The sequence below is a fragment of the Monodon monoceros genome, unplaced genomic scaffold, assembly GCF_005190385.1.
Source record: "Monodon monoceros isolate NGI ecotype Baffin Bay Population unplaced genomic scaffold, NGI_Narwhal_1 Super_Scaffold_16, whole genome shotgun sequence".
NCBI classification, from domain to species: Eukaryota; Metazoa; Chordata; class Mammalia; order Artiodactyla; family Monodontidae; genus Monodon; species Monodon monoceros.
The window spans coordinates 105,159,083-105,173,674 of record NW_021703772.1 but is presented as its reverse complement, the minus strand read 5'-3'; the positions used below and the strand labels follow the sequence as shown (position 1 = coordinate 105,173,674).

Genomic DNA, 14,592 nt, shown 5'->3' with positions numbered 1-14,592 from the left:
TCTGTCTGTATGTATGTAGCTATCTATCTATGGTGTATTATGTATGCAACTATTTATCTCTCTATCGTGTATGTATGTATGTAGGTATGTAGGTATCTATGGTGTATTTATGTAGGTATGTATCTGTCTATCTATTGATGGTATAATTATGTACGTATCTATCTATCTATATCACACACACACACACAAACACACACACACACGTGCATTTACGAGGTGTCCTGGCACACAGTAAGCATCATCTAACGATTAAGTATTACAATGGCCTATTACTCAGATTTTAAACTGTGTACTGCCATGCTCCCTACGGCTTTGACTTTAGTTCTCTCTTACCCACTGCTGCCAAAGCAGACTTTCCCATCCAGGCAGACAAATGTCCAGCACCTCACCCACTCAGAGGCCCAGACCTATGCTCTCCACCCTGCCTGGAACAGAGCCACTTGACCACTCTAAACCCAGTTCCTCTTGAAATCTCATTTCTTCTGTGACACTCCCTTGACCTGCTCTGGCTCTCCAAGCCCATCGTTTTTCTTTCCCCAGCCTTTAGGCAAAAACCCCTCTACCTGTATATGGACTGAGAGATCAGAAAAATCTGGCTTTGAACCCTGGCTCCACCAAATACTGAAAATGTGACCTTGGGCAGGTAACTGAACCTCCATAAGCACTAGAGGTCTTATTTCTTAAATAATAATAATGGAGCAAACCAATGGCTCTCAAATCTGAGTGTGCATCAGAATCACCTGGGGGGCTTGTGAAAACTCAGGCTGCCCCCACTTCCCCATGTTTGTGGTCCAGAAAGTATGGGTTGGGACCTGGGAATATGCAGTCATAACAAGTTGCCAGGTGACGCTGAGGGTGCTAGTCTGGGAACCACACTTTGAGGAGAACTTTGCGGATCTTGCAGAGCTGTGCAGTGAATTAAATGAAATCACCCTGAGAGAATGTTTGCTCGGTAACTGTTGTATAAACTATAACCTTTCCCTGTCCTCCATGAAACAGATTCAAAATGATAACTAAAAACAGCAGAAGTGCTCTTGTGTGGATTTGGGCCCCATCCCATGAGTTAAGGAAGAACTCACCATATTGTAACATTTCTCACATTGGAGTTAGAAACTCACATTGCGGGGGCTGTGCCCTTACAGTGGCTTTTCTGGCACCCGGTGTACAAGTTTTCAACTGGAGAGAAAAATGAAAACACATGCATTGCCCTGCAATGTAAGCTTTTTTTTTTTTTTTTTTTTTTTTTTGCGGTACACGGGCCTCTCACTGCTGTGGCCTCTCCCGTTGCGGAGCACAGGCTCCGGACGCACAGGCTCAGCGGCCATGGCTCACAGGCCCAGCCGCTCCGCGGCATGTGGGATCTTCCCGGACCGGGACAGGAACCCGCGTCCCCTGCATCGGCAGGCGGACTCTCAACCACTGCGCCACCAGGGAAGCCCTAGCTCACTGTTTTGAACAAACTCCCAGACACAGCGTGGGTTTTTAGCGGAAGTCTGTTTCTTGGAGGTCATCCCACTGAACACTTCCCCACATTCCGTGTTTACAGCACTCCCAGCTCTGAACCAAGAAGGTAAGAATCCTGACCAAAGAGTTTAGCCGATGCTTTTCTTAAAAGAATGTGTGTTGGGAGAAAGGGAAATCATTATGGAGTGAGAAGCTACATTTCCTAAATTATTTGGCTGCAGGAAACTTAAAGCAGTTTTCCACATGGGATTCACTCATTGGAACAAGCAGATTGTTTAATTTTATTATGTTTTTAACTTTTTATTGTATATTGGAGTATAGCTGATTAACAATGTTGTGTTAGTTTCAGGTGTACAGCAAAGGCATTCAGTTACACATATACATGTATCTATTCTTTTTCAGATTCTCTTCCCATTTAGGTTGTTACATAATATTGGGCAGAGTTGATACAAATGAACTTATCTACAAAACAGAAACAGACTCACAAACTTAGAGAATGAATTTACCGTTACCAGGTGGGAAGGGATAGACTGGGAGTTCAGTATTGACGTGTACACACAGCTATATTTAAAATGGATAACCAAAAAGGACCTAATTTTAGAAAGTGTTAAGAGCAACACTGTCTCTACAGAAAGCAACAGCAAAGACCCCAGGAGCAGAGCCCCCGCTTTGGTACCTGTCTTTGCCACAATCCACAAAACTGTTATTTCCTTCTATGAAAAACCAGAGCTGCGTGATCTCCAGGGACCTTCCCCAATATCTTCACTCTATGAGGAAGGAACATAGGAAACGGGACTGTGACCAGGGAAACCTTTGCCACGCACCAGAAGACAAGGTGCAGTCTCTGTTCATCTTTAGGAAGGTTTGCAGGAATATTTTTTTGTGGGTGGAGTCACTCTTATTATAATGATACCACCCCCCTCCCACAAGGTGTGAGCTTAGCCTAGAAGGTAAAACCAAGCTCTGACTTTCAGAGGGACCAACAAGTAAAATAACTGCCTTCAAAATAACAACAAAACAAGTAACATTTGTTGGCAGCAGCAATGATTCTGAGACCCACCCCAAATAGCCCTTCACTCAGACACCTCTGAGGATCTGACTGTTTTCATTTATACTGTTCGGAGTGGGAAGCAGGGGAAGAGCTGAGTGGCAAAGGCCAGGGAGGGAGATGGAATTCAGTTGCCCCCAGCAGTGTCCCTTGGACTGATTTCAACACCCTTGGAGAGGGACACTGAGACAGAGATGCTGGAACTCTCTAGAGACCCTGTGAGACTCTTACCAGGAGGGCAGCTGCTTGGGGGCCTAGTAGCAGCAGGACCCATCATTCCTCTCCCCCACACCTGGTCCCCTATTATACAGAATCCATGCAATCCCACTGCCTACAGGATTAGAAGCTTTAGGGCAGTGGTTCTCAAGGTCTGTCCCAGCAGCACCCTGGAATTGGTTAGAAAAGCAAATCCTCTGGCCCACCACAGTAAAATTCAGAAATTCTAGGGGTGGGGCCCAGCAATTTGGATTGTAACAGGCCCTCCTGGTGATTCTGATGCAAAAAGGCTGGAATTTGCCTGCAAAATTTAAGGAAGCATTCATTCCCAGGTTCATGTAAATTCAGGGTGTACACAGGCATGAACCTGGAAATGAGGACCACCTTAGATTGTGTGCCCTGGGCACATCACGTGCTTTCCTTACCCTCTCCAGGCCCAGAGAACCAATACTTTAGGAGAATCCAGAGACCACAACCTTGGCACCGAAACTGATGCACATCTTCCCAATAGGTGGTGGTTGGTGCCTCAGAGAGTCAGCTCAAAGGGAACTCAAGGGAAGTCACTGAGCAACTGATCTGAGGGCACATATGAGGTCTAGATAGACCGCCACACCAGAAACTACTGGGGATCCCTGGCTACAGTGGGGGCTGGCGAAACATCAGAGGGAGACCTGAGCTTCTCCTTTCCTCATGGAAACTGGAGATTCAGCAAACCTTTGGCTATAGGAATTCACATGGCGAACTCACTGAGTATCTACTCTTTACTGGACATACAACTGAGCGCCTGACTTCTTACACTCTCTCATTTAACTCTCAATGCGAAGGTAGGTTTTATTATCCTGGTTTTGCAAAAGAGGAAAGAGACAAAAAGGTTAAATCCTATGTGTCCTATTTCAAGCTGACAAGAAGCATACTGGGAATTAAACATGCTCCAACACCTCTCAAAGCCTCTGCCACCTGCGCTGGGATTGATGACTTTCTCCAGGTGCGACGCCCACTTCCCCTCACTGACTCATCAGCATCCCTGTTTGCCCCTCCCGGTTTGGCTTCACACCTTGGATCTTGTCTCCTATCGGAATGAAGTCTTAGACAGCACTTGGTGATTTGTTTCTTCTGCCCTGGGCTTTGAACCCTGAAGGACGGGATATGGCTCCTGGAATTAACTGCTTTGATCTTTCAACAAAAGCACTTCTTGACCTGGACCACCAAGAGTGGGACACCCTTATATCACTCAGACTTTGCCTGAGTAGAGTTCCCTAATATTCTGTAATAACCTAAATGAGAAAAGAGTTTGAAAAAGGATAGATATATGTATATGTATAACTGATTCACTTTGCTGTACACCTGAAACTAACACAACATTGTTAATCAACTATACTCCAATATAAATTAAAATTTTAAAAATATAAGCTATAAGGATACAGTGTAAAACATGGGGAATATAGCAAATATTTCATAATAACTATATATGGATTATAACCTTTAAAATTGTGAATCACTATATTGTACCCTTGAAACATATATAATATAAAAAAGACTATATGTTCAAAAAAGAAAAAAGAAAATAAAGACCTTGCCTGATATCACATACCATTTTGAATGCCTCTCTTTTAAATGGAATCTCATCAGGCACCTAAGGTTGACAAGGAATTTAATAGATGGCATATCCCTGAACAATTTTTATATGGTTGTGGGCGGAAGATGAGGTTACATATTCAGATCCACAGATACACAATGACTGCCATTTCCAGGTCAGATCCTTCTGAGTAGATACTACAAGGGAGAGAACACTGGCGGCGTCTAACTCTGGATTGCAACTTCAGTCCTGTGACCATGGAAAAGTGAACATTATCTCCAGGTCTTAGTTTACCCCCTTGAAAAAATGGGGATATAAATGATCTCATACTCTCGTATCTTCCACAACTCTTACCACATCTTATTTTACTCAAGAATATACAATAAGACTGCCTCGTTCATTCACTAAATGCCTGTTTATGAGGTCAAATAAACCAGGGCGTGATTTTGCTCTAAGCACACTTTGTTCGATGATGGTTGAGAATATCAAGCCTGGACTACTTTAAGCCCACGGGGTGCAAGAGATAAGTATAGCTCATGAAGAACCGTGTTTTCGGATGAGGAGAACGTGAGACTGGAGATTCAGCCTGCAGAGGAGGGATGGTGGCTGCACATCATATTCTAGAGGTTTAAAGACTACTGAAGGGGCTTGGGGTCTGTCGGGTCCCAATGGTAACTCCTATGAGGGTTCTCCCAACCTGACCTTGGACTGTCAGGCACTGGACAGTCCTCCAATGGAGCCTCCTAAAGCCAGTGCTTTCCCTTCTGCCAGAGAAGTAGGCCAGCCCAGTTCTTCCACCTCCTTTCTTCCCTGAGGCCAGAAGCTTCAGAAAAGTGCCCATTACTGAGATGCAAATTGTTGGTTTAAATCCTTCAGTCCCTGAGAAGGAACTCTCCCAGCTTTACTCAAGACCTCAGCCATAAAAAAAGAATGAAATAGTGCCATTTGCAGCAACAGGGATGGTGAAGTAAGTCAGACAGAGAAAGACAAATATATGATATCGCTTATACATGAAATCTAAAATAAGGATACAAATGAACTTATTTACCAAACAGAAACAGACTCACAGACAGAGAAAACAAATGTATGGTTACCAAAGGGGGAAGGTAGGCGGGAGGGATAAATTAGGAGTTTGGGATTAACAAACACCCACTACTATATATAGAATAGATAACCAACAAGGACTTACTGTATAGTACGGGGAACTCTACTCAATATTCTGTAATAACCTAAATGGGAAAAAATTCTGAAAAATGATAGATACATGTATATGTATAACTGAATCACTTTGCTGTACACCTGAAACTAACACAACATGGAAAATCAACTATACTCCAATATAAAATATAAATTTTTTTAAATAAAATAAAATGCAACTATACTCACAGTATGACATTTGAATATATTTTCATCAAAAATGCATAATAAAGGTAAGAGATTTAAAAATCAAAATTCTTTTTGTATGTTTTCACAAAATTATTTTCTTCTAAGCATTGAAAGCTTGCTATTACAAATAAAATATAAAATAGGAATCATAGTTAATGAAAACCAAAATTTTTAATCAAAACAATTTAAATAAAACTAGTGTTTAATGTTTTAAAATATTCATTGAATTTCATTAAACCTTACTAAATTTTTCTAAAAAAAACGCAGAAACCGAAAATAAACCAGAGCCAGACTGTTCTCTACCCCCTTGTCTCCCGCCAAACCTTGCCCCCCCCCCCCCCCCCCGCCCCCGCAAGTGGCAAGCGCCTTGAAGGCAAAACTTCACACTTGTCATTAAATCAGGTTCGTGTTGATTAACACATTAAAAATAAAATGCAAAACTCAGAAACCACCTGCTTTTCTAACCCCAACTCCCACTCTCCACCAAATGTTAAATAGAAGTTCAAGAAATAATTAGTTAAGCAAAGCCTTTTACCAGTTTCCCTTCTGTTAAAGGCACTGTCTGGTAAATCAAGAAAAATGTCCCATTTACCCACTAAACTAAACACAATCCCTTATTATACAATTAACCAAAACACAATTGTATGTAATACAATTATACAGACTACAATTACACAAAAGTAATGATGCAGCATAGATGGCAATGGCGTCCATGTAATGGAAAATAATGAGAGCTCCCTTGATTAGAAATTAACTTATCATGAGAGATCCCTATTGATAAATGTTCCCTCTACTGATCTACACTTTGCAAAAGGCTGTCTGGCTGATGAAGTCAGATGCTCCCTCCTCATCATTAATAAAGACTATAGGGTAGCAACCATTCCACACAGTGTCTTTTACTCTGAGGTCTCTAAACTAGCACAGTCTAATGAAGCATACATTTTATTACCCACTTTTCCAGCTGGCCAAATAGAAAAAAATGAAGCAGGAGAGCCAGCAAGTCTGTGTGATTTGTTGACGATCCCATGTGGAGTGGTATTAATAGAGAAACATGCACATAAAGTTCCACAAAATTATATCAGTCATTCCAAGCATGAGAGGAGATTATGGTCTGCAGAGCTGACTTCTGTGTGATGCTCAGTACAGGCACCTGCTACTTCTCATCATCGCTCCCCTGCACTGGGCCTGTCACCTCACTACCTCTGGGCTGGTTCTTTTCCAATCCATCCTTCTCCCTTTTCCTGAGTACTCTTTTTACAAAGCAAATCAACTACCTTCCCTGAGTCCTCCTAGAGCATGAGGCTAAATGCTTTAGGCATGCAAAGTTCTTCCTAATTGGCTGTATTCACATCACGTGCTCTACTACCAAGACTTACCATCCCCACTGAGCTATACTTTGTGGAATCTAAAACACCATTCATTGTAAGACATGCCATTATTTTATATGCTCTGAAGAAAAGTAAATATTGCCAATTCAACTACTATAAATAATCAAATGCAAAATGCGCCCCAATATTAGAGATATTTAAATGAAAACTAAGTGTCTTGAGTGGACAAAACACTTGCAAGCCATGACCCTCCCCCCGTTTCTATGGCATTTCACATGCCATATCCTGCCAATATGCCTACAATACCATCACCCCCACTCCTCAGCCAAGTCTGCCCGTCCTTTAAAACTCAGCTCAACACCACTTCCTGAAAACCTTCCTGACCTCAGCTGCCACTGTCATATGTCCCACAAATAAGGGTGCACTTCCTGGTCATTGATAGCATTTTATAGAAATGTATATTTAAGTCCCTGATAAAACACAAACAGGGACTCTGTATCACCAACACACAGGCAAGCACATAACATGTATTCACCTATTCGGTAAATGGTATTTTGACTGGGGTGATTAGAATTGGAAGAAAGACGGAGGTTAAGTGCTAGAGAAGAAACATGGATCACGTGATTAACCTTGCTGAAAATTCAGAACCTCCTCCTCTTTTATTTTCTCTAGCGCGTCTTTGAATCTAGAAACTTCAAATAGAAGGGGAGCCAGAGCCCAGGAGAAATGAAGAGGGAAAGGAAGCTTTTGCTAGATTTGTAGGTTGGGGAATAAAGGTGTTGATTCTCTGTCCAGGGTCCGGTCTCCTCTGGGCCAAAGAAACAGAGGGTTAGGGGTGGTGACAGCAAAGATCAGGCGCCCAGGGAGTGACTGTAAAACTGGACTCTGTTATAGGAATCCGAGAGGGTTTGATTTTCACCTGTCGGTTTTAGAAAGGACACTCACTACAGTGAAGAATGAAATGGTTTAGGAGAGAAGCAATTCCTCCCTCCTTTTTGCTTCACTCTTAACTTCAAAGTAATCAAATGTTGTTTACGCATAAAATTTTAATCCTTTCACAAATTTGTATTTTGATTTAATTTGCATATCCCATTTACTGCAAGTCGACATGAAGAGAGACTCAACTCATTTAAACCATTTTTCTCTGGGCCAGAAATCCTTTCAGAAATATTTTCCATTAGGCGACTCAATTATGTCTAATGTGGCTGATGTCAGGGGATTCGAATTTTGGTGAAAGAAGCTCATATTTAGAAGAGTGAAAATGGGAAGGTGGGTGGGAGAACAGAGGAGAAGAGACCATAATTACCTGTCTTTGATGCTACACAGATCAATGTGTAAATCACTAAAATTCCCCAGGGAACCTTGCTGAACTGAAATGAGGTCCTTGGGCTGGTTATCAATAAAGATGAGCCTCATGCAGCCTTGGAAAGCATTAATGGGATGTAAGCACTGGGAATCGGTGAGATTGTCAGGGCACCCTGTGGGACAGAGAAAAAAAATAAAGAAGAATACTGAAATGATCAGTTATTGCTTTGGCGACCTATTGATAGAAGACCTTAAGGTCTAATTATTTCGGTGTTTTTTCATTCACAGCAGTGCACACATTTTTGTTGTAAATCCTAGCATTCTCAGAGAGGGGACAAAACTGGTACAAAATGGGGCATACTCAATCACTGTATAGAATAGAAAACAAAATGTGTTAAAGGGGATACCAATCTTATCGCATTTATCTTGTTCTTTTTTTTTTCTTAAACTTCGTTAGGAGATTAGAAGTCAGCAGCAACTTTATTAGGAGAATCAAACCCAGAGAGACTTCAGATAGTGGAATTATTAAAACCATGATATAAAATAAATATAGTTATTATACCTAAAGAAATAAACCCAGGGAATTAAAATATGTATCTCATTCTTATTTCTTTTCACCCTGTTCGTAAGCTATTTGCCCTTCTTTTGTGTGGTACACTTCACTCAGCCCAAGAAAGCAACATATCATAACTACTGGGGAATTTCTGTCTTGAAACACTCTTTTAAATGCACACTTCAATTCCGAATTACACATTCAAAGAAAATTACGCTTTGGGTAACAATGGTAGCAGAGTAATTGTCTGGTTAATTGTCAGCATTATCAGGCTTGGTTCCTGAGAAATGTACACACAGGAAAGTAGCTGGAATTTTGAAGTGATATGCAAAGCAAATCCAGATGCTAAAGGAACGAAGCGTTTAAATGCACATAGTTATAGGGCTGTAATCACATACCTGAAAGGTTAATACCATACCTTTTTACAGGGTGTTCTTTAAAAAAAAAAAAAAAAAACGGGCACTACACTGATTGAGCATAGCTTGCAACCAGGGAATAACTACGCATTAGGACAGGTATAGAGCCATGTACATGCATGGTTGCTTGTGCTCTTTATAAACTCCATCCCGATGGTTTTAATAGGTTCAGAGCATATGGGGATGCATGCTTGAAAACATGGCAATAACCCATAAATAATTGGGAATTATTTCAACCATCTCTAATAGATAGTCACTGCTGGGCTGAAGCCCAGCAGTTGGTTAACGGCTCACAGGCACACTATAAAATGAAGAGAGATGCTACAACTTCTAATTGAAGCCATAGAGAGAATTTATGTAAGTTGACTATTATCACTCAAACTCATTTTTCACTTTCCTTAAGTTTACAGTCTACGTGTGGGGCATTCCCTTAAATACTGTTCAGATCCCAGAAAAATATTCCCTCCTCAGCCTGAAGCCCCGTTAAGACCCACGTCTAAAAACACTTCAACTGGGGGAGGGGAGTCATTTTGCCTTTGAGGCATTTCAGATGCTTAAGTCACATAATTAATTCAACGTCATTTTCCCCAGAAATAAATATAAGGTTGCTTTTCTCTGCTGTCTATGAAACACTGCATATGATGCAAAATTATACAGTCTGTGAAACGTATCTTTGGGGGCCACCAGACCTTTCTTCTGCAGTCTTTACATTCCTTTGCTGTCACTAGTGGCTCATGGAGAACACAGATTTGGGGTTGAATCCTGCTTCTACTACTCACACAAGTTATTTCATCTCTGCAAACACAGGTCTTATTATCTGTAAAATGGGGTTAATATTACCTACCTCATAAGGATTCTGCATGAATTAAATGATGTAAGACATAAAATATTTACAGAGAATCAAAGTGTTCCCTTTTTAAAGGAATTTGTTATCTAAGCACATGTGGAGATTTGGAATGAAGGACAGAGGCTCTGGCCCTGAAATCAAACCACAAAGGAATCACTCCACACTGTTTCCCTCTCAGGACACCCGGATGTGTACACTGCATCTGTGCAAAGTCCCTTTCGTAGTTCAAAGCTTAACCTCATGTCATTGGTATGAGAGAAGTGATTTGCAAATTCTCTTTTAGAAACTGCACTTTATAACTTTACAGGATGCTTCTTTTTAGACCAGGCCCAGCTGAGACCCATATTTGCAAAAGCTGAAGCCAGTCTGTCCGTTCTAACGTAGAAAGCATGATGTTGTACATTTAACCTTGATCTCACTGAATTCTCCCAGAAATTCTGCTTTGTTTCCCAACGTCCTTGATAAGGAAGTTCAGGGACCATGAGTATGTTACTCGAGGTCACACAGCTACTGGAATTCATTACTCTTTACAGATTGTTTCTATAATACCAACAACTGGCTAAGTAATTAGATACGAATATTTTTAATGAAAAAATCCTTTAAAAAACTAAATAAAAGTATACATACATCTATAAAAATGAAGCAAATGCCTAATTATATATTTTTCCTCCTTACCAGTTTGCCCTCGTGTTTTCATCTTTGCAAAGTTTCCTAGCATTGGCGGGGGCAACGTCTATACTGGCTGCTCTTTGTGAAGCTCCAAGTTCATGGGCTTCTAGGTCTTCCCCATTTTTAGCTGCCCCCCTCCATGGGCATGGCCTCCAGGGATGTGGGGAGCAGATGGATAGGGGGTTAAGAAAGCAAATCAGCAGAGAAATGACTGAGAAAGCTGAGGATGCTGGTCGTACCTTCCTACCTGGATTTTTTTTTTCTCTTGCAGGTACTGCTGACTATCGGTACACTTTCTCCAAGTTTTCAGCTGAGTTCCTCTTTTGGAATTTGATCACAGAGTCTGGCATGGCAACAAAAATCTCCTTTGGATGTGTTATGTAACACCAGCTCTTACAGCTAGATTTTTTTTTTTTTCCTCAGCACCGACCTAGATAATTTATATTTGTACAGCTGTGGGAAAGTTTGCTTCTCATTTCTTTGGGCTTGAGGGCAGGTGTACATGCGTGTGTGCTGGGAGAATGGTCAATTTGACACAGAAAGAATTGTCATAGTGAAATAACTGTCCGCTGCATCCTCCCTCCTTTATTTTCAACCTCAAAAGCTGGGGAATTTACCTCCAAAGTAATAGCGATTTCCAGAATAAATCTGCATCCGGGTGGTGTCCTGAGCCGGGGATGCTGCATCGTCATCCAGAGTGAGAGTGATGCGGTTCCTTCTGGCGTTGATGCTCACTGAATGCCACAAACCATCATTCAAGTCACTGCCTGCAAAAGAAACAGGAAGGGCAAGCGTAGGGATGAATGATTTGGGCAGGTGTGGAGAGAGCAAGGCTCGTTTCCTTGCCTGCGGTGGTCCGTGTACATTCTCAGAGTGGCCCCTCTCTTCATTTGGCGTAAAACAAATCCTCAGCTGCTCCCCAGGCATCTTTCTTTTTCTTTTTACCACTTCATTCCATTGTTTTCCTTTTTTAAAAGGGGCCGAACCACTTCTGACATGTTTGGTTTGAAAACAAAAGGGCAAAACACAAATGTGTTTGTATACTACAAAGGTATAGAAAACATTTATTGACTTATTGATACAAAATGCAGAATAAAAAGTGAAAAAGAAAGAAAAAAAGAAAAATTCAAAACGTTCCCGGTGATTTTTAATCTCTGAGTGGTGGAGTTAAAGGCAATTTTAGTTTTCTCGCATTTTTCTACACGTGACATATTTCTTTTTTAGTAAAGAAAATAAACTGTTTTAGAGGCAAAAGTAGATGAGGAAAGCTAGATTCCAATGACATACCAGGCAGAGGAGTCTCCTGCTGAAAGGAGGTAACAGACTAGTTTAGTTCCAACCTTTTTCCTTAACTAATTATGTGACACTGAGTCACCTACCTTCACGGAGCTCTGGTTTTATCTTCTGTAAATACCATAATTCTTACTCTGTAGGATCCATTGAGATCAGGCAGGAAAGTCCCCAGGTTGTGGGCATAGTGGGTGTTTATTAAAAGGCAATTTCTCTCTCGTTCTTTTGCCCCAGATGCCTTTGACTTGGACTGCACTGCCGACCTACCTTGTTGAGGAAAGTGTGCTGGGAATTACGCACCAGTGTTTTCACTCTTTCCTACAAAAAGTTTATCATCTTTTAAGGCTCTGTCTGTGCAAAGTGCTTGCTGAAGGAAACATGGTCTTATTACCCAGTCCAGTCACAAAGATTTGTTTGTAACCAGATCACAGAGCCCCCCATGTCTTCACTCAATAGACATGTGCCCTGCTATGGGCTGAGTTACCCTCCTTTTCTCATTGCCTCAGTTTCCTCCCCTGCAAAATGGGGAGAATGACTGTACTCACAGGCTCTTGTGAGAATTACACCCGTTAATATAGTAGGGCCTGTAGGACAGGTCATATCACATTGCAAGTAGAAATCATGCTCACTAAAGCAGAAGGACAGAACAGCAACCACAAAAATGCTCCCCTGCATTTGGGAGAAAGGATAGTCATATCATCTGGTCTCTACCCTGGGGTAACCCACAGTTAGATGGAAGAGACTTAAGCAAAGAGGCTTAAAATACTGTCCTTTGAGAATTTCAGGCTGGTGGCTTAGAGAAGCAAGCGAACAACAGCCCTGCTTGCAATTCGGGGTGAACCAGTAACATGGGGGTAGAGAAGAAAGACCTGACTCCACATAAGGATCCTGAAAATACTTCATAGAGGAGGCGGTTTTTGAAAACTGCGCAAGAGTTTCTCACTTCTAAAGAGTTCTGGGGGACAGAGAGCCTATACAGAGAAGCAAAGGTGTGGAATGAGAAACAGGACAGGGCAACAGGAAAGCGGGTGGGAAGAGTCCGGTCAGGGGCCTCGTGTGCCAGGCTAAGGAAGGCATTTCAACAATGTCCTCGGACAAAGGATTCTGGAGGGCACTTTACCCAAGCCAATTGTCTCAGAATCTCTGGCGATGGAGTCCCAGATATCTGCATTTTAAAAAAGCCCCCTTGATGATTCTGATGTGTAGCCAGGAATGAAATCACTGGTCTAGAAGTGATGAAATCACTGGGAGTCCAAGAGGGGACCATTGGCGTGGTGATGACTTGCCTGGAGCTGCACATTCAGAGACCCTGGTGGCCAAAAGTCGGGGCTGGGAGGAGGTGAGGCTGGAAACAGAATGACCAGGGTCTCAGCCAAAGTATTAGCAGTGAAAATGGAGAGGAAGGGGTGGATGAAGAGCTATTTCCAGAGCTCAAGGAGTTCAGTCTTGGTAGTGCCTACAGGGGGGCAGTCCCTGAGAAACCAGCTGGGAAGAAAGCACTGACAATCAGACCAGAGGTCTGCAGGGCTCCTTAGAACAGCTACTGAAGAGCTCGTGCCCCTGAGCCATCTGATGGCAGGAGAAGCTGCCCCCGGGAAAGCACAGCACCAGGCTGGGGGCCCAGCTGCATTGCACCGGGGCAGCCGTGCTCCATCGGTTCAGAATGGCCCAGATGTAGGTCCTCCTGCGTTTCCTGCTAGCTCCCACTCAGCCAGTGTTTGCTGTGGCCCTGAACATCTGCTTGGGGTGGAGAGGAGAATCCAGAAGCTACTCAGCCTGGAGGCCCTACTTTCCCCCAAAGGCCAGGGTCTGGGTCCCAGCAACAGGGATTCTGCTAATGAGGCAGAGGGTCTGTCAGGTGTTCCTTGGTGCTGAACATTTGACTTCTGTCAGGGGCATTTGGGGGGCATGGCCAACTGAGGTCTTTACTCCTTTTACTGTCATTTGCGTACTGATTTAAATACCTCTGCATAACAGATGAGACTGCATTTTCAGGTAAACTCTAGACTGGGCTGGAAGGAAGTCAGTAACTAGTTCAACACATAGGGTGAAAATAGCCCCTAAGGGCCCAGCTAGGCATCAGGGATACAGTAGGGAAGAAAGCACAGACGGAAGCCAGGGGGGAATGTGCCATCTAGCTAGAGACACATCACTGAATCACTGTACAGAGGACACTGGCCCGAGGAAGAGGTCTACTCAGTATGAGGGGACCAGGGCTGGGGCTCAAGCTTATATGTTCTGACTTGGGGTTCCATCCCCTCCCCAGGCCACTATCCACATTTCTGTCTTTAAAAGCATCACTTAATAAGGGTTTGCTTGGTCAGTTGTTTGTTTTCTTTTTCTTTTTGTTTTTTCTTTCTGGTCTGCTTTTCCTTTTAATTCGATCTCTTTTGATCTTTTCCTACATGGTCCCTAGTCCCTGCAGGGAGAGCCTGTGTGAAATCTTAGCTTTTAGAATTATTCAAACAGTAGTTCTTGCTGCTGACCACACAAA

The 14,592-nt window shown here is 42.5% G+C and overlaps 1 protein-coding gene across 2 annotated transcripts in view; it reads right to left on the bottom strand.

The window, feature by feature from the left end:
• Positions 1-14,592, bottom strand: part of CNTNAP5 (contactin associated protein like 5) — an 898,651-nt gene that overhangs the window by 352,154 nt on the left and 531,905 nt on the right. For both annotated transcript variants that reach the window (XM_029226145.1, XM_029226146.1), the window contains exons 9-10: positions 11,426-11,575; positions 8,325-8,496 (exon numbers count right to left, since the gene is read on the bottom strand). In XM_029226145.1, coding sequence (XP_029081978.1) covers positions 8,325-8,496; positions 11,426-11,575 — 322 coding nt within the window. The remainder of the gene's footprint in view (positions 1-8,324; positions 8,497-11,425; positions 11,576-14,592) is intronic.